Genomic DNA, 22,649 nt, shown 5'->3' on the forward strand with positions numbered 1-22,649 from the left:
CCGAGGAGCACCAAACAACTTTCTAAGCAGATTGACGGTGCAGCTATCTTTATTATTATTGTTCTTTAAAAATGTTCGCATATCTTGAATATAAGGAGATTCGCAGTTCGAAAACTGTCTCACTCCTGCCTAGGGATACAGCTCAAGAGAGTTGAGCTCTTGCATAAACCATACTGCCCATTAGAGTTATGAATGAAAAGTGCTAATAATTAAATAAATCAATCACAAAACAAAGTAGAGTAACGTGTCCTTTGGAGTCGGAGTCGTCAAAGAACTCATTCTTCCCCACAACATCAGTGTATCACATTCGAGACTGGTCTCCTTCATCCTGGATGGTGCCCTTCGACTGCTGTTTGCAATACATTATTTTTCCATCAACATCACAGCTTTGTGACTGTGACTGTAACAAAATTGTATGATGTTTCATTAGAAAAGATTATATTAAAATTAGCAGATACACGAAACTTTTTAGTGAATAGTGTTTTTATTACAAAGAAAAACTTACACACATCGTTACTAAACATACGTTGCCCCTGTCTGATGTGTTTTTAAACATTCAGGCCTGCATCGTAATTTGAACACTACCAGCAGATTTCCTTTTGTCGTGTTGATCCCTTCTGTCTCTTGTTGACATCAGGACACGTTTTTCATACGCATGCTGGGTGCGGTTCTTTTTGATACTTTTACTACCACAGTTGTTTTTCGAATGTACATTTAGCCGATACAACATTTCAAACGCTTAACTACATTATAGTCTCTTAAATCTGAGCATTCAGCTACAGAGAAATATGGATCAAAATCAAAGGGCAAAGATACATGGGCGCAATGCACCAGTAATGGATAAGATCCTTGTCTCCGTGTTAAATGTAATCGGTGCACTCGGCCGCCAATCAGTTGTGCAGTGCTGGGGAATTCTTGTTGGACTCATAGTAGCGAGCAGTTCAGGGAAGGAGATTTCATATATGTGAATTTAGTAAAAATTGTCTTGAGTACTTTATTATGCGGATGAAAACCTGCTTATAAAGCTACTTTATTGATGAGGCAGTGTGTTTGAAAAAGAACTCCCTACTTATAACGTGCCCTAGAATCTGTACAAAGTGACATGCATTATACTAGTTTGTGGTGTTTGATTCATCAACTCTCCAAGTTTGGCTCCCCTGCAATTGGCTGGTCTGCTTGACCTTGAGACGGCACCAGTGCTGTTTCTTTCCTCTGTTCCCTCAGTTCAGTCCAGGCATACGTGCAGTGGAGTGCAGAGAAACTCGGCAACAATGTGAACTCCCCAACAGAAAGCGCAGTGTGTTATTTGGCTTGTGAAAACTGAATCAGTTATAACAGTGCAACATAGTTTTAGCCATCAGAATTGTGGTGAACCACCTACAGCAAAAACTATCGTGTGACCGCTCCTTTCATTTCCGTAGGAAAAAAATTGAACGGGGACGTTTATTATGACATAATGACAGAGTACGTCTTTCCCCAAATGGACGATATTTTTTTTTTTCGTCATCAGTCTACTGACTGGTTTGATGCGGCCCGCCACGAATTCCTTTCCTGTGCTAACCTCTTCATCTCAGAGTAGCACTTGCAACCTACGTCCTCAATTATTTGCTTGACGTATTCCAATCTCTGTCTTCCTCTACAGTTTTTGCCCTCTACAGCTCCCTCTAGTACCATGGAAGCCATTCCCTCATGTCTTAGCAGATGTCCTGTCATCCTTTCCCTTCTCCTTATCAGTGTTTTCCACATATTCCTTTCCTCTCCGATTCTGCGCAGAACCTCCTCATTCCTTACCTTATCAGTGCACCTAATTTTCAGCATTATGGACGATACTGAGGCGGAAATTGTCCTTATGTTTTACCAACAAGATGGCGCCGCACGTCGGTACAGTAACTACGTGCGTGCAGCTCTTGACACTCGCTTTCCACGAAGGTGGATTATCAGGGCAGGCCTAATAGCTTGGCCACCACGAAGCCCAGACTTAACCCCACTGGACTTTTTCTTTTGGGGCCACCTAAAAAATCAGTCACATCAATCATTTACGGGAAAGAATCGTCGTGGAGGTAGGGACAGTTACACCTGAAGTGTTGGTGAATACATGGCGAGAAGAGGAATATCGTCTCGACGTGTGCAGAGCAGCAAATGGATCCCACGTTGACGTCTACTAACATTAAACAAAACCCGAAAGAATTCTCTTTCATGATTAGTACTCGTTGATGTAATTTTTCATTAATTTCCCCATTACAATTATACTTACAACTAGGGAGTTCTTTTCCAAACACCCTGTATAGGTACAGAAGAATTTTTTTTTCTTTTTGAGGAATATTTCAAGGTAAACTTACAAGCATGAAATGTCTGTCTGCCAGGACTTACCATTGTAGCAAATTTTTGACCCTTAGATAATATCCATAACGTAACTTAATTTTATCCCTGTTTTCATTATATCGCAAATTATCTGTAAATTTTGCAGTAAGAGAATTATTAGTCTTCTTATGTTCTTCAGTCTATTTTGACATAATCAGAGTTTAATTTTTCGAGAATTCTTTTCTTTGAAAATTAAAACCCTCCTCCATCATTCTTTGTAAAATTTAAAGCTTTTGCCATTGTGTGCACTGCACCTGACCCCACACAATGTTTCTGACAAATAAAGAAATATTTACAGTAGATTATTTTTCTGTAGTTCCTACATTTGCTGATTTCAATTTTCTTTCGAGAACCTCAGTACACTAGGGACAAAGTAGCATCCTGAGAGCGAGACAAATTACTTTTCGTTCAAAGGAGATCTCGATTTGCTTTCTTGTGAGCAAATAGTACGTCGTTAGAATTTTCAGGTGTTGTACTAACTAAGCAGGTTAATTTACAGTGGACAGTAAAGGTAATATTAAGTAGTTTTTTTCTTACCTGTTGAGCAGTATTTTATTTCGTGGGTATTTCAAATCAGGCATTGCACTTCATGTTACGTAGCTTTCGTAATGCACTTCAGTATCGAGTATCAGTTAAATATTTTTCGCTGAGGACGTAATTAGTTTCATTTGACATTTAATTAGCTTCATTTGCATTATTTCACATTCAGCAATTAATTAAGATTTGACTTCTGTTTCACGACTCTATTTACATGGTAACAAAGGGCCAACCAACAATCAAATTTTGCTCAGCACATGAATACGATATCTAAACCACACATTGCACGAAGAGAAAGTTTTTGAATCGAATAATGAGTATTTCGGATTTATATAAATTACAAAGACAACTCACACAGAATTCGAAAACTAAGTGGAAGGGCATTTCGGAGACCACTCTCTATGGGGTGTACATGGCTATCACAAGAGATCAGGAGATGTTGTGTTACCTACGATTTTTAGCACACAAGACGAACAAGACTCGGGCACCGTACTATCTGTTAGATAGTACTTTTTCAGCATCGATGTGGAGGTACGTTGTTAAGGGCTTTCAAGATGTGAACCAGCCGGATTACTTTTCAGTCAGGCCTCGTGAACCAAACACGCACTGTCGAACGACTGCTGCGTTATTATCTGGCAACGACGTCATTGGAGTGAGTGTAGCGTGATAGTGGTGTCATTCAACCGGTGGCAATCCTTAAACGAGACGAATTCTTGGAAGAATTGAACATCCTAGCCTCCTTATAAATTTCGTTGCAGAAGCGGACATTTGTTGTTACTAGCGTCAGTATGATTTCTTAAGAGTTGCAAACTAACTGACACAAATTGATCAGAGATCATCGTCTTCAATGTAACAGTAAATAAGAGCCTGAAACTTAGCACACATTAGTTACATTCAGAACTGTCTTGTTGATCTCCATGCTCCACGTCGGGAAGCGTCTCGCGCGGGGACAAAGTGAGACAGAGAGAGAGAGAGAGAGAGAGAGAGAGAGAAAGAAAATGTGTGTGTGTGTGTGTGTGTGTGTGTGTGTGTGTGTGTGTGCGTGTGTGTGTGATTGTGGGTGAGTGCGTGTTAGAGAGAGATACAGAAAGCCGGCTAGGTGGCCGAGCGGTTCTAGGCGCTTCAGTCGGGCTCCGCGCTGCTGCTACGGTCGCATGTTCGAATCCTGCCTCTGGCATGGTTGTGTGTGATGTCCTTTGGGGTACTTAGGTTCAATAAGTTCTAAGTCTAGGGGACTGATGACCTCAGGTGTTAAGTTCCACAGTGCTTAGAGCCATGTGAACCATTGTAGATACAGAAAAAGTGTGTTTTGGAGGAAGAGAGAAAGACAGAGTGAGATGGAAGTTTGTACATGATGGGATCTGCTTATCTTCAGCTGTAGGACAGGTATGATACGTTACGTGCAAAATAACTAGTCACGTATCTGTGCTGATGGCGTAGCAGGAGAGAGGACCACGGGGCTTCTTTATGTATGACCAGACTGTGGTGGCGGATGTGCAGTCCGAAAGCTCAAGCCTTTGCCTAAAAGTGAGGCTTCCGTAGCTTGCAAGCTAGAGATAGCAAGACGGAGAGCAATCATATTAAAAAGGTTACGTCACTAAGACCAATAATTAGACAAATATAGACGTTCAGACTCGACTGCTTTACACTAGAGTACTGAGAATGAAATAGCAACAGTTCAACCAGAGCATATTAAAAGCGACCACATATTGCCGTAAGGAAATCCCACGAAAGAATAAAATTAGCCAAGTTCGAGTAGGAATCACGCGATGGTGATTCTGTAGAAATCTAATTATGTATATAGACAGTTAATCCATTCTGGGAACAGAGGATGTCGGCGATATTTGCCTGTCATCGGTAATGATACTGGGAAGCTGTCGGTTCCCCGGATTCCAACATATGTTTCAGTTTCAAGTTAGTTGCAGGCCAGTAAATGTCAAAAAATTGTGATACGACATTGCAGTGCCGATGTTGGTAGGAAATACTATGTAATATTCCTTCGTACACGTATGCATGCAAAACCTTTCTTCTTGCAGAATTTCTGAATCCACTTCAAAGTGAAATATCCTATAGGTTTAATGAGGGAATTTGCGAGTATCAAAATATCTGACATAAATAGCGGTATCTTCTGATTGTATTGACTTACGAGCTAACGTTTACCATTGAGCCAAGAGACCATAGACCTCGATATGTGATAGGTTTCAACTTGAGACATCTACCCCCTTCATGCAAAAAAGGTGACTCAACACATGGACGGACAGACAGCATGATAACAAACGACAATTTTTTTTCGTGTGATATAATTTTTTTTAAATCTTATGGGACTTAACTGCTAAGGTCATCAGTCCCTAAGCTTACACACTACTTAACCTAAATTATCCTAAGGTCTAAAACACACACCCATACCCGAGGGAGGACTCTAACCTCCGCCGGGGCCAGCCGCACAGTCCGTGACTGCGGCGCCCTAGACCGCTCGGCTAATCCCGCGCGGCTGTGATATAGTTCAAATTACCAATTTTCTGATTGTTTTGCTTTGGTTTTGTGTTTTATTTTGCTTCTTGGCGAATTTCATGATTATAGGTCAACGAGAAGTACCCTGTAGGTTTTGATGAAACGGTTTGTGAGTATCAAAATATGTGACATAAATGGCTGTATCTCTTCATTGAATTGACTTAGAAGCAAACATTTATCACACCGTCGATGAACCATAGATATCCTCCGTATTTACTGCCTGAGGTAGGAAACCCTAAAAGAGAGCAAACAGAACTGTCACAATGACTGGATATGTCGTCTACTATAATTGTGACAATGTAAAATAAAAAGTGTGTGTCATGTGGAAGATATATGTCAGTTACCTGATACCTGTTTGTCAATATTACCTAAAAATAAGATTTTCATTTCCTTCGACGTCTGTCTGTAGCAGTGAAGTCCTGGGTAGCATTTGTAGCCATGATTTACCCGTCTCTCTTTCCTTCACCGAATGGTTAGAGTAGCTACCGTTTCCTGCAATCTTCTCAAGTACATTTTTAACGAAATTTAGGCTTCGTTGCTTCCGTCTTCCGACGTAAACCCATCGACGTTGCATGTAACCTCGTCAGTGATTGTGGAGAACTTGAAACGTCCCCTTAGAAAAATTATTTAATTACTGTGCTGGTAAATCCCTTACAGTATTTGGTTTTCAAACAGCTGAGCAGAACTGAACGTACTCAGACATTTCGCTCTTTACTTATTCTTATCAACACTAAACTGACACACACTATTTTTAGCGCAACGCAATCTGCCTTTCAATAATCCCTATAATCGAATAGCCCTGACTTACAATAATCTATACCTTTCATTAATCACTTACCTCACAAAATCTTCGTTACTCGAACTACTGCAATACAGCAAGCGCCACTACCTCCAGCTACATAAAAGATTCTAACTACTGAAGGGACTAACTACTGATAGGCATAGTTAGCAAATGAGAGATTTTGATAGAGAACAAACAATGTATTTACCTTAATAGTGTTCAAAAGTCATAAAATATATACCAGTTCATGACATCCAGTCTTACAAATTTACTGTCTCTCATGGACACGCGTCCAGATCATCCGCTCTAACAACTCCGTCATTTCTCTCCCCACATCCACCACTGCTGGCGGCTCACCTCCAACTGCGCAACGCTACGCGCTGTTAACAGCCGACTGCCCAACACTACAGTAGCTACTATTCCAACAATGCCACCCAGCCACAGACTGCACACAGCACAGTCAGTGATTTTCATACAGAGCGCTACGTGGCGTTACCAATAAAAATACCTAATCAGCTTACTTACAAACTGTCCTGCATCGGTGGTGCACAAAGACTGCAATGTAATGCTGTGCGGTAAACAGATAGCAACCAGAACGAAGTATTTAGGTCAGAAGGCGATAGTGAAATTAGGCGGCCACCCGATCGGAACAGTGCGATAGAATTGCCCCGCGTTCAAGACGACTCTGCGTTTGTACACCACAGCCACGTTACTCTACGCCAGTTCTACCTTCCATGTTGCCAAGCATTACATCGAATTTTTGCGTACAAAAGTGTATCACTACTGAACCACAGTCAGGTCCTTCTAAGGAGATTTCATCAGTTTCATTCGCACTACGTTGCCCCAAGTCTCACTCCTCACCAGGTAGTAGAAGTGGATGCGCAGAGCGCTTCAAAATTAGGCCACCATCCACGACAGGCGCTGTAGGTAAGATGAGATGAAAGTGACGCTTACGACTCGTAACGTAGTTGCAGAGATTCGATTTCCTTGAGTGCTGTGTGTGCCTGTAAGACGCATTCATTACACTAAATGCTTAGGTAAAGTCTGCAGAAAAGTGATATGTAACCACTACAGGGCACAATAGTTGTTGCACCAATGGCGATATTGGAAGTGAGAATAACAGCGAAAAAACGTCGATCCATTTCATGCTCAATCACGAGATTCAATTCTTTTGTTGTTCTTATGTAACCTGATAAGAGTATTTTCTCTGTTTTTTGATATAGCCTTTCTCACTGTTTTCAGGAACTACTATCTACTCTGCTCACCATTGATATTGCAAACAACAGGAACGATATCAAATGTAATCATATTTAATGCACATACAAATAGGAGGAAGAATGCATGGTTAAAGTTGAACCTGGTTTGGGGAAGTACAGGGTACGATACTTGGTTCACATTGCTGCCACTTCTATTAAAAACAACAGCTTTAACCTAACTGCGCATTGAGAGCATCAGAGCATGTATGACACATACAGGAGCGCCAATGCCCCATGAGACAGCTCTGGAACAGCTCGGCTCAACACCTGGAAATCGTTGAGAGTGAACGGCTGTTTTCTGAGCATCGGTGCAAAGGACAGAGAAACCGCGAGTGGGCAACAAAGTGGTGGACGTACACGCCTTATCAGAGAAGGTAGACGTAGGAGGCTAGTGCGCTCTGTAAAGTAGGATACGTCGATCTGTGGCAGATACGGGCGATATAGTACAAGGCTGGTGCAGAACCAGTGTTCTTAGCACACTGCTCACCGCATGCTACTGACAGTGTGGCTCTGCAGTAGACGATACGTAAGTGGGCCTATGTTTAAATGGCAAATGGACTGTGAATCGAATGAAACGCATCGCTTGTCGGTTGACGTACGTTTCTTGTTACCCCAGCAGACGATCGTGTCCGAATACGACGTCATCCTGTCAAATGGCTGCTCGGAAGAAGCACTGCGCCACGGGCACATGTCGGTGGAGGTAGTATCATGGTATATGGGATATTTACGGGGCTTCCAAGGGCGCTGTGGCAGTGGTCAACGGCGCAAAGAAAGCTGTAGACTACTTGACCGTTACTGTGCACCAACTGCATCCCTTCGTCCTTGATGTCTTCCTTGACGACAATAGCATCTTCCAGCAAGATAACTGTCCTTGTTACCAAACAGTGTCGTGCTGCTGCAGATGAGAAGCACGATGATGTCACGGCAGCTAAAATCACTTCACCTGAACACAACGGAACATATCTTGGACACTATCTGGCGCCAGTCCGTGCCAGCAATCCACTGCCACATAACGTACGGGAACTAAGTGGCCTGTCTGTAGACATCTTGAGGTATATACCTCTTGAAACCCACCAAAGACTTGTTGAAGCTATGAAATGCAGAACTGTTGCTGAATTTCGTTTCAAAGGTTGGTCCAAACATTGTTAAGTAAGTGGTCATGTTGTTTGGGCTTATAAGTGCATTTTAGTTACGAGACAAGAGGTCTTACATCTCTACCTAAATTAGTATATAGAGACAGGTTGAGGGTAGATTTTGTTACCACAAACCTCGGAAAGTTCTTAGCCTATTTGCTTCAAATTTTTAACGATACTTCAATAAACGTTCATATGGACGTAGTCTACATATATTTTACAGTATATACAGTATGTAAATATATATGTACTACATAAAGGAGAAGGGTTGTTGCTACAAAGTTCGAAAAGTTCATGACAGATTTATTTCTGATTATTACGCGATAGTCCGCAGCTCGTGGTCGTGCGGTAGCGTTCTCGCTTCCCACACCCGTGTTCCCGGGTTCGATTCCCGGCGGGGTCAGGGATTTTCTGTGCCTCGTGATGATTGGGTGTTGTGTGATGTCCTTAGGTTAGTTAGGTTTAAGTAGTTCTAAGTTCTAGGGGACTGCTGACCATCGGTGTTAAGTCCCATAGTGCTCAGAGCCATTTGAACCGTATTACGCGATACTCTGATAAATCTTCGGGTGGACACTGGCTGCACATTTTTAATGTCGTAAATAGTGCAAGCCCTTTTCGTAATTTTTACTAATAACATTTCCCCAATGTAGTTTGCACAAATCTCGAAAAGAACTTGAGCGATTTAGTTCACATTTTAAAACGATACTCTAACAAACGTTCGACCAGCACATGTTGCAAACTTTTCCATTAGTTAACACATACTGAGTACGAACGGGTCATCTGTATTTGCTTTCTTAGGAGAAAAAAATCTTCTTAGCCAAGATCGCAATAAAACACTACATTGAGAATAACAGGTTTCGGTAAACTATGTTACCACCACGAGATCTTCGTACAGATTATTATACACATCTTGTGCCAGATGGACTCTCAATGAAACGATTTGGAGTGTATCTGGCACAAGATCTGATGATAATAACAAAGTTTACCGAAACCGGTTGGTTGTCCACAATACAGTGTTTTATTACGATCTTGGCTAAAAAAAATTTCTCCAAATAAAACATATTTGTAATGTACACTGCTTTTTGGGAAAAGTTAAACAGCTAGAATAAAATTACAGTAAGATTCATTGTACCGGTTAAGGACATGATGCTACACACAGGATTGGCATTATAGACATAGGAGGCCCCTTGCCACAGCTCGCGCGGCTCCCCTCGTAGGAGGTTCGAGTCATTCCTCGGGCATGGGTGTGTGTGCTGTCCTAAGCGAAGCTAGTTTCAGTTAGATTAAGTAGTGTATAAGCCTAGGGACCGATGATCTCAGCAGTTTGGTCCCGTAGCTACCACCACCTGTTTGTGTGATGTGACTGTGGAAATTCAGTCGGGCTCGCACCATCTCCTGCTGTAATCAGACCCGAATATGTTGTCAGGGAGTGCCAGGTGGCTTCTAGGCGCGTCCACAAAGCATCGGCTGTAGCTACAGATGGACCTGAACGAACAAGTTCCCGCTCAAACGTATCCCACCAATATTCTACGGACAACATATCAGGCGAAAGGTAAAACCTGGAAGTAGTGGTATCAGTCCTTCTTCTAATAAGTCTTGCACATTCCACAGCACATTTGCCGAGCGTTGTCCTACTGAAGCATGGCTTGTGAAACGGCCGGTAGGAGTAGCCTTGGGTTGTAGAACCTCTCTGATACAGCGGTAGCTGTTCAAACTGCCATCAAGACATACGAGGTGAGATCGCTTGCTATAGGCAATGGCGCCCCAAACCATCACACTTAGCGTTTGTCCGCCATGCCACTGATTGAAATACGTAAAGAGAAAGAAAGCATGTGATTTACTATTTGAGATAGGGAACTGACCACTTATGTTAATTTTTTTATTTGAATAAGTTCCAATAATGACTAAGGTAAATCATTCACCATTTTCCTAACAGCCCATACAAAAGCGTACTGCAACAACAGAAACACGTTTCCGAATACATTTCTCTTTTTGAAGGAGCACGGATGGAATACTAGATAAGTTAGACATTGTGTTGAAATTATTATTAGATGACAGGAGGTAACCAGTGACGCAAGATACTGGAATTCGTGGAGACTGAGTATCCAATTGTATGGTAGCTAGTCGTGTGGTGTTTACGGAACTAACTCGGCTGCGCTTATGTTACCTGGACTATGAAGTACGAGATAGCCAAGTAGAGTGTTGTAGCAGATGTATCACAAGCAAGTATACTTCGTTAGTTCTAGCCAGCTAGTAATTTTAGTAATTGTCCATGTTTCATTACATCGCATTAGTGGAGGTTCGATAGAACTGGTGGCTGCACACGTTTATTTTACACATCCTGTAGGTATGTGTTCTGAAATTTCTAGAGCATAGAGGAAATCGGGTATTTTGCTACACGTAACGAATATATTTTCATCCCAATCGACGTTCACGCACAAAATTTCATGAAGACATACCACCGTTTTCTAAAACGGTATTAGGACACAGTCTAGATGAATAGAGCTGATAACTCAGAAGTAACTGAACACTGAAAAGGTGCTAAGATTACTTGGGGCGTATTCCAATTTACTTAAAATACTGAATGCTGATGGCCTTTTAGCTGGACGATGACAGCATTGGTAACGTCGTATCGTAGACTTGTTTAAAACTGATGGTCGTTGGTTTTCATCATGATTCTGATGTCATTTTCTGATGTAATTGTCTATCGTTGCTTCAGATAAGCATATCACTGGAAGCCTGGTTGTGTTTACTGTAATGCGGTCACATGGAAATGTATAATTAGGATTCTTTCGACTATAATACATTACTGGCCAGTAAAATTGCTACACCAAGAAGAAATGCAGATGATAAACGCGTATTCACTGGAGAAATATATTATACTAGAACTGGCATGTGATTACATTTTCACGCAATATGGTTGCATAGATCCTGATAAATCAGTAACCAGAACAACCACCTCTGGACGTAATAACGGACTTTATACTCCTGGGCATGGAGTCAAACAAAGATTGGATGGCGTGTACAGGTACAGCTGCCTATGCAGCTTCAACACTTTACCACAGTTCATCTGGAGTAGTGACTGGCGTATTGTGACGAGCCAGTTGCTCGGCCACTATTGACCAGACGTTTGCAATTGCTGAGAGATCTGGAGAATGTGCTGGCCAGGGCAGCAGTCGAACATTTTCTGTATCTATAAGTGCCCGTACAGGAGCTGGAACATGCGATCGTGCATTATCCTGCTGAAATGTAGGGATTCGCAGGGATCGAATGGAGGGTAGAGCCAAGGGTCGTAACACATGTGAAATGTAGCGTCCACTGTTCAAAGTGCCGTCTATGGGAACAATAGGTGACCGAGACGTGTAACCAATGGCACCCCATACCATCATGCAGGGTGATACGCCAGTATGGCGATGACGAGTACGCACCTCCAATGTGCGTTCACCGCGATGTTGCCAAACACGGATGCGACCATCATGATACTGTAACCAGAACCTGGATTCATCCGGAAAAATGACGTTTTGCCATTCGTGCACCCAGGTTCGTCGTTGAGTACACCATCGCAGGCGCTCCTGTCAGTGATGCAGCGTCAAGGGTAACCACAGCCATGGTCTTCGAGTTGATTGTCCATGCTGCTGCAAACGTCGTCGAACTGTTCGTGCAGATGGTTGTTGTGTGGCAAACGTCCCCATCTAGTGACTCAGGGATGGAGACGTGGCTGCACGATCCGTTACAGCCATCGGGTAAGATGCCTGTCATCTCGACTGCTAGTGATACGAGGCCGTTGGGATCCAGCACGGCGTCCGTATTACTCTCCTGAACCCACCGATTCCTTACTCTGCTAACAGTCATTGCACCAACGCGAGCATCAATGTCGCGATACGACAAACCGCATTCGCGATAGGCTACAATCAGACCTGTATCAAAGTCGGAAACGTGATGGTACGCATTGCTCCTCCTTACACGAGGAATCACAACGACGTTTCACCATGCAACGCCGGTCAACTACTGTTTGTGTTTGAGAAATCGATTGGGAACTTTCCTCATGTCTGTAAGTTGTATGTGTCGCCACCGGCGCCAACTTTGTGTGAATGCTCTGAAAAGGTAAGCATTTGCATATAACAGCATCCTCTTCCTGTCTGTTAAATTTCGTGTCTGCAGCGCGTCATATTCGTGGTGTAGAAATTTTAATGGCCAATAGTGTAATTAGCGGCCTGGGTTTGCCCTATGCTGAAATAAGTTCATTCGTTTCACCACCTGAATCTTGGAAAACTGTTTCTAATATTCTGTTTCTCGGATTCCCAAGCTACAGAACTCATTCACAGTATGGCTGGGTACATATTGCTGCAAACAACGTAACATACATGCCTCATCTTATCCGCATGGCTGTAGCGGATCGTGCAGGCCACGTCTCGATCACTGAGTCAACAGATGGGGACGTCTCCAAGACAACAACCATCTGCACGAACAGTTCGACGACGATTGCAGCAGCATGATTTATCCTGTTTCGCAGCCGTACATTTTTTCCTTATAGGACAGAGCTTCTAATTTGGCTCTGAACGCTGTAATAATCACTCCTGATATCAACATTTGACATGGTTCGTTCGTTAGCCCAATAGGTAGGAGTTTTTATTACTGGAACTGAACGTGTAGGAGCTTGTTTCTCTTAGAGAATCCCGAATTTATCTGTAAGTTATTGAATTCTGTCCTCTATTGTTGCATCTCTGATTATTTAATGCACATTTTTTCTGAATGGACAACGTGGACGCAGTGCGTCAAGAATGGCTCAAAATGGCTCTGAGCACTATGGGACTCAACTGCTGAGGTCATTAGTCCCCTAGAACTTAGAACTAGTTAAACCTAACTAACCTAAGGACATCACAAACATCCATGCCCGAGGCAGGATTCGAACCTGCGACCGTAGCGGTCTTGCGGTTCCAGACTGCAGCGCCTTTAACCGCACGGCCACTTCGGCCGGCCTGCGTCAAGAATCTTACGTTCAATAGCCTTATAATTTATATGGAGCTATATGAGCTTAGGAGACAATGATGCGTAGAACAAGAATATTACATCAAGTTCCGAGCAGCTTTGTTACAAACTCTGACTGGTATCTGTCACTTCCTTAAGAGTTTTCATACCAATTCCTTTTAGAAGTGCTTAACTGAAAGCACTGTGGACGTGATCTGTAGTGGAAGAACATATTGATGTAACTAAACAGTCTACTTAGATTTACTTTGGAGTGCTTCTTCATACTGTTTCTCGTAATGAATGAACACATAAACACATTAGCAAACAAATTGTCGTCTGCATGCTACGCTTTTAGAGTGTCCAGTAGTGTAACGGGTAATACCTTAAAGCTGACAGCTAGTTTTATACGCACTCAATCTTTAGATATGGAATCACTTTTAGGGGTGCCGTACAAGAAACATGAACACAGTCACCAAATTATAGAAAAGCATAATTACAATAATTATTAAACATAGTATCCGAAAGCCCTGTGAAGATGTATTTAAACGGATGGGTATTCCAAATTCACCTTGTGGGTTTACCTACCAATCTGTCTTGCACATCAAGCACAGCATCATTGATGATCATGAAACAAGAGACAGACTAAAGTTAGATTTAAGGAAACCAAAAACTTAGCATTATATACAAGGTAATAAACCTGTAGAATGAACTGCCCAGTGAGGTTAAGCAGATTAAAATATATCAAAATAAAATTAGTTAACGTATATTAAAGTGTCAAGCATTATTTAGATAACACAGAACAGGGAATGCTAAAAAAATTTTGCATAATAATAAATAATCGTCATTCTACTGTCAACTGCCACTCTTCGATGATTCTTAGTATACCTTTTTTGTGTAGGTTCTGTGATGGAAAGTTCTAGTTCCAGTTTCTTGAGCTCACCATCTCGTGCTTTGTGGTGAGGTTCTGACTCCTCTTTTTCAAACAGGCCAAGAGAAATCAGGAATAATTCAATGCAATGGCGGAATGAGGTCATAGAACTGCTGGATGTCTGGTGAGGGTCTGAGTGGGTTGCGATTGTATTTATTGTGGGCAGTGAGTACTGATATGATTCAAGTAAACAGCTTTAAAGCATTTTTTGAAAAATTATCATACAGTACATATACAGAACATACACACCTGTCCGTGTGTCATAGCAACAACGACCATACTTCTGCCCTTACGATTTTTTTGTGTTTTCTCATTTGCTATCTGAAAAATTGATTCAGCAACCTTTTACATGTGAAACAGATTATGTGGTTAGCAGATCGGAACGAGGGTAATTTATTAAGAGCTCTACAGTTTAAAATAATTGGTACCTCATGTTTGTGTAGGGAAATGTTGTGGCGGTAGGTCACATAACGTGACAAAAATGATACTGAATAACTTCGCAAATGTACCATGAATAACTTCGCAAATATACCAAAACTGACGTCGTAACGAATCATAAACAGTATCACAGAAAAATAACAAGGACTCTGCAATCAATTAATATTACCTGCGACTGTAATAGCAATCTGTCTCTTTCTTCTTTTTTCTTTTTTGCAAAAAGATCGCTAGCTCGTCCCTTTTGTTTTTTTCGTAGTGTAAGAAGCCATTTTGTGACGAGGCACGAAAACGTGTAAGTTTCATGTTATATTTAGCCTAAATTTAATCAAATATTACTTAAACGTGTTGTAAAATTTTGTATGTATCCACTTCTATATTCATGAAGCTGCATAATTAATGCCTTGATGCAAATTTGATAGGGCAACAATGGACCAGAGGTCAGCGCCGTTGTTATAAACGATAACGGCCGAGTCGTAATAAATATCTTAACATTCGTTACTTTCGACAAGTAATAGTTTAATTTAAACTATATATATCGAATTAAATTTGTTGGTGGTGTCTTTTGTATAAAAACACCGTGTCGCGCAAACTAACCACGAGAAGTACCACAACTGAGTCACTGACGGACATAATTTCCCAATTGTGAAGCAGGCACAAGACACTAACTCCAACTTTTCATAATATATAAAAAAAAATACATAAAAATCACCACGATATTATCATGAAGCGGTCTGTTACATTTTTATTTATAATCTCTTAGCAGATGCTAAGATGATACACATTATTACATTCCGGCTAGAAGAAAGAATATATCTGAACAGCTCTGGATGAAGGGATAAACTGGTGAATAACGTATCAGCAAAGATTTAGAATAAGTCTTTGCTCTGTAATTCAGTTTCCCAACTCGGTAATTTTGCTGGTTGATTAAGTTCATGAAAATAATTTTGCACACCTATTACTAAATCGAGATTTCTGTACAACTCTCTGTCACAGCGGATAGCGATATTCTTATCTGTACCGTGCATTTTTTAACCTCTTCCCGAATAAGTGTGGCTATAGATGATTTTTAGGAACAATTATCTAAAAGAAACCAGATAGTCTCGAAAGCATTTCTGAAAAACTTCTTTCCAACTATCCTATGTAATACGCAAAGTAATTTTAACAACAGTCAACAGTTTATCATACAATTCTGGGGTAAAGTCTGTGTACTGTCTTTTCGTTAACTACATGTTTTTGTTTCTAGAGAACATGTATATACCTCTAGTTCTAAATGACCCCGAAGTCTTTAATTGTGAAATAAATATTGTCTATCAGAGAAAGGATCTGATAGTTATGTTGAATATTATTTTTACCAGCTACTTCAATATTTACTGCGGTGTGTCATACAAATATCACTTTCTGTCTGGTTATCAACTGTATGATTGAGACGCTAAATTCTCGAAGAAAACATTAAACATTAGAGACAGGAGTGAAACATGGTACAGCACACATTTAAAGTAATTTATTAATTAGTTAAGGATGTGTGTGGTTTCTTTTATACTTCACTGGTTTTAAAAATCGGCTGTAGCATTTTTGACCTTTATATTAGTTTATAATCTTTCAGGTGCAATATACGTATTTGTAATTGAGTGGAAATAAATTTAATTTGAAAAAAAGGTATACTGTTGCGAAAACAACAGCAGTAACGGACCTGCCAAAATATCACAGAGTGGTACAACCGAAGTATTTTTGGAGAGTGAAAATATAATTTTTCGAATTGTCATAGTAACACGGTTCATTCCGACCTGGTGTTGTGTCCAAAATCTTAAAGACACATTTACTAGCGATAACATAACTTAACTGTGTCTTATGCGAAATTAGTGATTGTCCAGTGTAACATGTTTATGGAGTCGTTTTAGCACAGCTTTCTGCGCACATCTTGTAAATTAGCGTTAACAGGAGTGTGAATGGCTCATCTATCTACTGTTAAAGCAGCGAATTTTTTGACCTACTTTCTCAGGAACTATGACACGCAGATTAATGAGACTTTCGGAGGTTACTTACACATGCTTCGTTCACTTACTCTTCTAGTTTGGTTGAAGTATATATTCCAGGAGATAGGATACATTTTTTTCCCTCTTGTATTTGTTTTTTAATTATTTTCTTAAATTTTTGTGGATTTTGCTGCCAATATAAGGCGCCATCTACTATCCTAGAGCTTTAGTATCAGAAGGAAATTATAAACGAATTGTAAAAATAATTAAAATTCTGTCTTCTACAGTCTCTGAGAAACAGGACTTTTCGTTTGAAAAAGTTTTTTTTCAGAAATTGTAGCTACAATTTAATCTAAATTCTGATTCAAATTTCAACAGATAAAACGTTTAAAAGCGCAGCGGTACAAGTTGTCTGCATGCTTCCCATGATCTTCCTCCTCTTAAAAAATCTTGTCTTCTTGGACAATTTCTGGGCTTGTATCTCAGCTTTAGCGAATTTTGTAAAGTTCCTCCAATATGATTTTTGTGTTTCAATTCATCTGCGCTAACAGTTCCTCCTAGATTTTCAGTCTACCAGTATTACCGCCATTAATTCTATCACTATACAAACCAAGATTCAATGTGTGGTCTCTTGTGAAAACTGCATTGCCGAATTACTGATTCACATTTTTTGTTTTCCTTATCAGGCATTTGTTCAGTAGACCTAGATTTGCCAAATCTCTACTAACTCCAATATCCTCAGATAAGGGATTATTGCGGCTAAAGCTACAGCTGATTCATCCTTTTTATATTAGGGCAAATCCTCCTAATCGAAGGTTGTGGATGAACTTGTTATCTTCTAATATTTTATGGGAAAAGATTGCCTGCATAGGATTTTTCGTACCATATAGGTTATTTTCATTGCTTCTTACAGCTTGACCGTAGTACTCTGATAGTTTATTGACGGTAGTTTGTAGCTGACATCAGACGGTGATGTATTCAACATCTCTGTTTCCACAACATGGAGAACGTAAACAGGAATCACAAATATTATGCCAGCCCTACCAGCTCTTGCAGGGGTGTGCTGTAGTAAAAGGCAGGTAATATACAGTTCGTACAAGAACCAAGAGGGGACAATAAAAATAGACGACTAAAAATGATGTGATGTGACCGAAAAGGGTGTGAAAGAGGGATGAGCCGCGCAGGATAGCCACATGGTCTAGTGCGCGCCTTTCTACGGTTTTCGCAACTCCCCCTGTCGGAGGTTCGAGTCCACCCTCGGTCATGGGTGTGTGTGTTGTCCTTAGCGAAAGTCAGTTCAAATTAGATTAAGTTGTGCACAAGCCTAGCCTAGGAACTGATGACCTCAGCACTTTGGTCCCATAGGAACTAACCACAAATTACAATTAAAAAGAGGGACCCAATCTTTTCGCTGCTGCTGTTGAGACTACACATAGAAGAATCAATCATAGAAATAAAAGAATGATGATTTACCATTTTCCCTCTACGATATTATTCCGCTTGAAACAGGAAGCACTTCGGGACTAATGATGTCAATGATAAGCTTCGCAGATGACATTACTACTCTCATTAAAAGCGAGGAAGAAATACAGCAATTGTTGGATGGAATACAGTCTAATGGGTACAGAATATGGATTGAGAGTTAATCAAGGAAAGATGAAAATAGTTAGAAGTAACAGCAATGAGAACAGCGGGAAACATAAGATCAAAGTTGGGGACGACGTAGTAGACAAAGTTTAGGTACTGTGCTACCTGGGCACCAAATCAACCCACGAAACAATGAAAACATAAAAAGCTGGATAATACTGGTAAAAAAGGCAGTCCTGGCCAAGAGGATTCTGTTAGTATCAAACATCTAAATTTCTGGAAGACATTTCTGAGAATTTGCTTTTGGAGCACTCTAAGGTGTAGTGGTGAAACGTGGTCTGTGGGGAAACGGAAACAAAAGAGAATCGAAGCCTTTGAGATGTGGTGTTGCTCACGAATGTTGAAAATCAAGTGGACTGACAAAGTAAGGAATGAGGAGGTTCTCCGCAGAATGTATGAGGAAAGAAACATATGGAAAACACTGACGAGATAAAGGTTCAGGATGAAGGGATATTTGTTAAGACATTAGGGAACACTCCCATGTACTGCAGGGGTTTGCGCGGAGCGAAAACTGCAGAGAAACACAGAAATCGGAATGCATCCAGTAAATAGGACGCAGGCTGCAATTGCTTTTCTGGGTTGAAAAAGTAGTCACAGAAGAGGAATTCCTAGCGGTCGCATCAAATCTGTCAGAAGACTGATAACAAAAATATTTAAAAAATATCTATAGGATCCTCCACATACAGTATGCTAATGATCAAACTTTCTCTACTTGAGCCAATGTAGTCCGTAAACTATTTACCGTAAGGGTACCCAGCTTCAAGGAAAGGACTGTGCACTGCAGGTGTCAGTCGTGATCGGAAGTGTGTTCTATATAGTCATGAGTGCATTACGTAGGACATAAGTGAATTCGATGTGGGAAAAATTTGGTACTCGTATGGTGGGTGCATCCGTACCCAAGTATGTTTCAAGAGGCGCTGTATCGAAGAGCTATAACGCGTACAGGGGAACCGAAAAATCAAATTTTGCTAGGTCAAAACGCTTATGCTGTATGTAGTGTGACGGTGGCAGACGGTCATTGAATACGATTGTGATGAAGAATAAGAGGACAGCTACAAATGTCGCTTCAGAACATAATATCGCACTCCCGAACCCTGTCACCACCAAAATAATACAAAGAAAAACTTCAAAGACCGGGAATTGCAGAACGAGATTGAATTCCGAAACCTCACGGCAGTCATGTCTATTCCCGTGACAGTGAACTGTGGTGACGAAGCTACAAAACCTGGACAATGGAGCAATGGAAGAAATATAGTTGGCCGTATGAGTCGGGTTTCATTATGTTCCCAAATTGTTGCCGACTTTACGCCGTCCCAAGCCTACGATGCAGACTGCTGCCAAGAGTGAAGAAAAAATATGCAGGGGTTCGGTGATGACTTCGGCAAACATATGATGGTATTCCATTCGCCCCTGGTTACTCTGCAAGTTCTCATTACTACCACGGATTATGTGGCCATATTGTCGTATCAGGTCCATGTTATTGTACAATATTTGTTCCCAAACGGTGATTCTCTGTTCCAAAACGGCAGGGCCCCTGTTCACAATTTCCCATCGGCTCAGACTGTTTCTGTAAGCACGAGGATGACTTGTCACATAACTTCCGATCATCACAATAGCTAGATCTCAACATTATTGAGCACTTGAGATCTACTTTGGTGAGAGGAACTTAAAATTGTCGGAAGAATGGTGAGGATCTACATTTATCCCCTTCGACACAGATGGAAGCTATTTTGAATGCCAATGGGTTTTCTGCACCGTGTCGGACTGGGTAATGTGTCCTGCTACTTCTGTCAACCCACTGTACTTGCCGTAAATTATACACTTACTCATTTCGATAGATAATTAATGATAAATTAAACTGAGAACTAAGACGATATAGACAAGCACGATGCTAGTTGGCATTAACCGGCAACAAACTGATAGCACCAGTAACGGTTCAGCAAAGCACCACTAGAGCCTAGGATTAGGTACTCGGTGTCCTGTGAACTACGATGCGGTGGCCTAAGTGTCAGACAAAACTGTTACCAACGACAAAGCATACTGGTTTCGGCATGCGCAGAAGCGGGCGTATCGCCTTGTAACGTGTGCGATATGCTGCCGTCCAAACTCTTTGTGGTCGACAGGTGTAGTACAAGGCCCTACAGTAATCTACAACATGTACGTACATACTCGACCAGCTAGCGTTGAGTTGTGGCGGAGGGTACCCTGTAACACTACTAGACATTTCCTTTCCTTTCACACTCACAGACAGAGCCTCCGTATGAGCCCTAATTTCTCTTATCTTATTTTAGTGGTTCTGACGAGAATTGTATATTGGTGTCAGAAAAATCGTTCTACAGTCAGCTTTAAATGCAGAATCTCTAAATTTTCTCAACAGTGCTCCTCGAAAACAACGTTGCCATCCCTCCAATGACATCCATTTGAGTTTTCGAAACATCTCCGCAATACTTCCGTGTTGTTCGAACCTATTGGTAAGAAACGTAGCAATCCGCCTCTAAACTGCTTCGATATCTAATGCGACCTGCTGCCGATGCCGAACACTAGAGCAGTACCCATGAATAGGTTGCTTTAGCCTCCTATTAGCGGTCTCCTTCACAGATGAGCAACAATTTCCCAAAATTCTCCCAATAAACCGAAGTCGACAATTCACCTTCCCTACCACAATCCTCACATGCTCTTTCATTTTCAAATGTCTCTATAAAATTACACCCAGATATTTAACCGAAGTGACTGTATCAAGTTGGACATTACTAATGTTGTATCTGAACATACGGTTTCGTTTTCCCGACTCATACACGTAAGTTACATCTTTCTACGTTTAGAGCTCTGTGTCATTTATAACATCAACTAGAAATTTTGTCAAAGTCATCTTGTACCCTCCAGCAGTCACTCAGCTTCGTTACTTTCACATACACCACAGCATCATCAGCAAACAACCTCACGTTGCTGCATATTGTCCGTCACATAATTAATCTTAGAAAACAATAACGGCCGTATCAGACCTCCCTGTGGCACACCTTTTCATTAATGAACACTCGCTCTCGAGGGCAACAAACTGCGTGCTGGTGCTTAAGAAGTTTTCGAGCCACTCACATCCTAAGAAAGTAGCCACATGATCGCACCTTCGTCAACAGTCGGCACTGGGGGCTGTGTCAAATGCTTTTCGGAAATTTAGAAATATGGAATCTGCCTGTTGCCCTTCATCCGTAGTTCGCAGTATATCATGTGAGAAAACGCATAAAAACCTCGGAGGCATTACTTTTCAGCACACCTTCGTACGGAATTCCGTAGAGTAAAATGTATGATCTGCCGAATAATTGAGACTTGCCCTAGAAGTTGAAAAGGTCACAGTCCCAACACATTGTTTTGGTTACAGTTACTGTCGGCCCATTTACCACGTGGGCATAGGCTTCTTCAATACTGAAGTTTTATTTTTCTTTCAGTATCTTCGCTATGAATTTTTGAAGCAAGAGATCTATAACTCCCACTCATTTGTATACGAGTCCGCAGACAGGAATATGCTTTATCATAAACTCCGAAGACTCTCGAGTTTGTACTAGGCAACTGTAGACAGTCAGTATTTATGAATCTAGAATAAATGTATTTTCTGATGTGAATATGATTGTGCTTCAGCTCGCTACGGTCGCACGTTCGAATCCTGCCTCGGGCACGGATGTGTGTGATGTCCTCAGGTTAGTTAGGTTTAAGCAGTTCTAAGTTCTAGGGGACTTATGACCGCAGATGTTAAGTCCCATAGTTCTCAGAGCCATTTGAACCATGCTTCAGCTGCAAAGTTTATTAGTGAGCGACGTAAATTTGTGCCGGACCAAGGCCCGAAACTGTATTTCCTGCTTTACGCGAGCGGTCGCCACAACAACTTCGGCTATCCTCTCGGCCCAGCTCAACAGTTGCTGTCTTTCCTGCACGGGGAGAGACTTGTTTATTATTGTTACGGCCTGTCTAGGCATGAAATACTATTTGGCAGAGTCAGTATTTAACCGTGTGTCAAACTGAATAGGGCGTTGTAATACATAGACACTGCAAAATAGTATCCGATAATCTTCTTATGATATCACGGTCTTACCTGTCTATTTCCGAAGATCAACTACATCCAGA

The 22,649-nt window shown here is 41.2% G+C and overlaps 1 protein-coding gene across 1 annotated transcript in view; it reads right to left on the bottom strand.

The window, feature by feature from the left end:
• Positions 1–301: 301 nt before the first annotated feature.
• LOC124622873 (protein enabled homolog) overlaps positions 302–22,649 on the bottom strand; it is a 32,132-nt gene continuing 9,784 nt past the window's right edge. The window contains exon 2 of the mRNA XM_047148667.1: positions 302–400. Coding sequence (XP_047004623.1) covers positions 302–400 — 99 coding nt within the window. The remainder of the gene's footprint in view (positions 401–22,649) is intronic.

Source organism: Schistocerca americana, chromosome 7, assembly GCF_021461395.2.
Source record: "Schistocerca americana isolate TAMUIC-IGC-003095 chromosome 7, iqSchAmer2.1, whole genome shotgun sequence".
Lineage (NCBI taxonomy): Eukaryota > Metazoa > Arthropoda > Insecta > Orthoptera > Acrididae > Schistocerca > Schistocerca americana.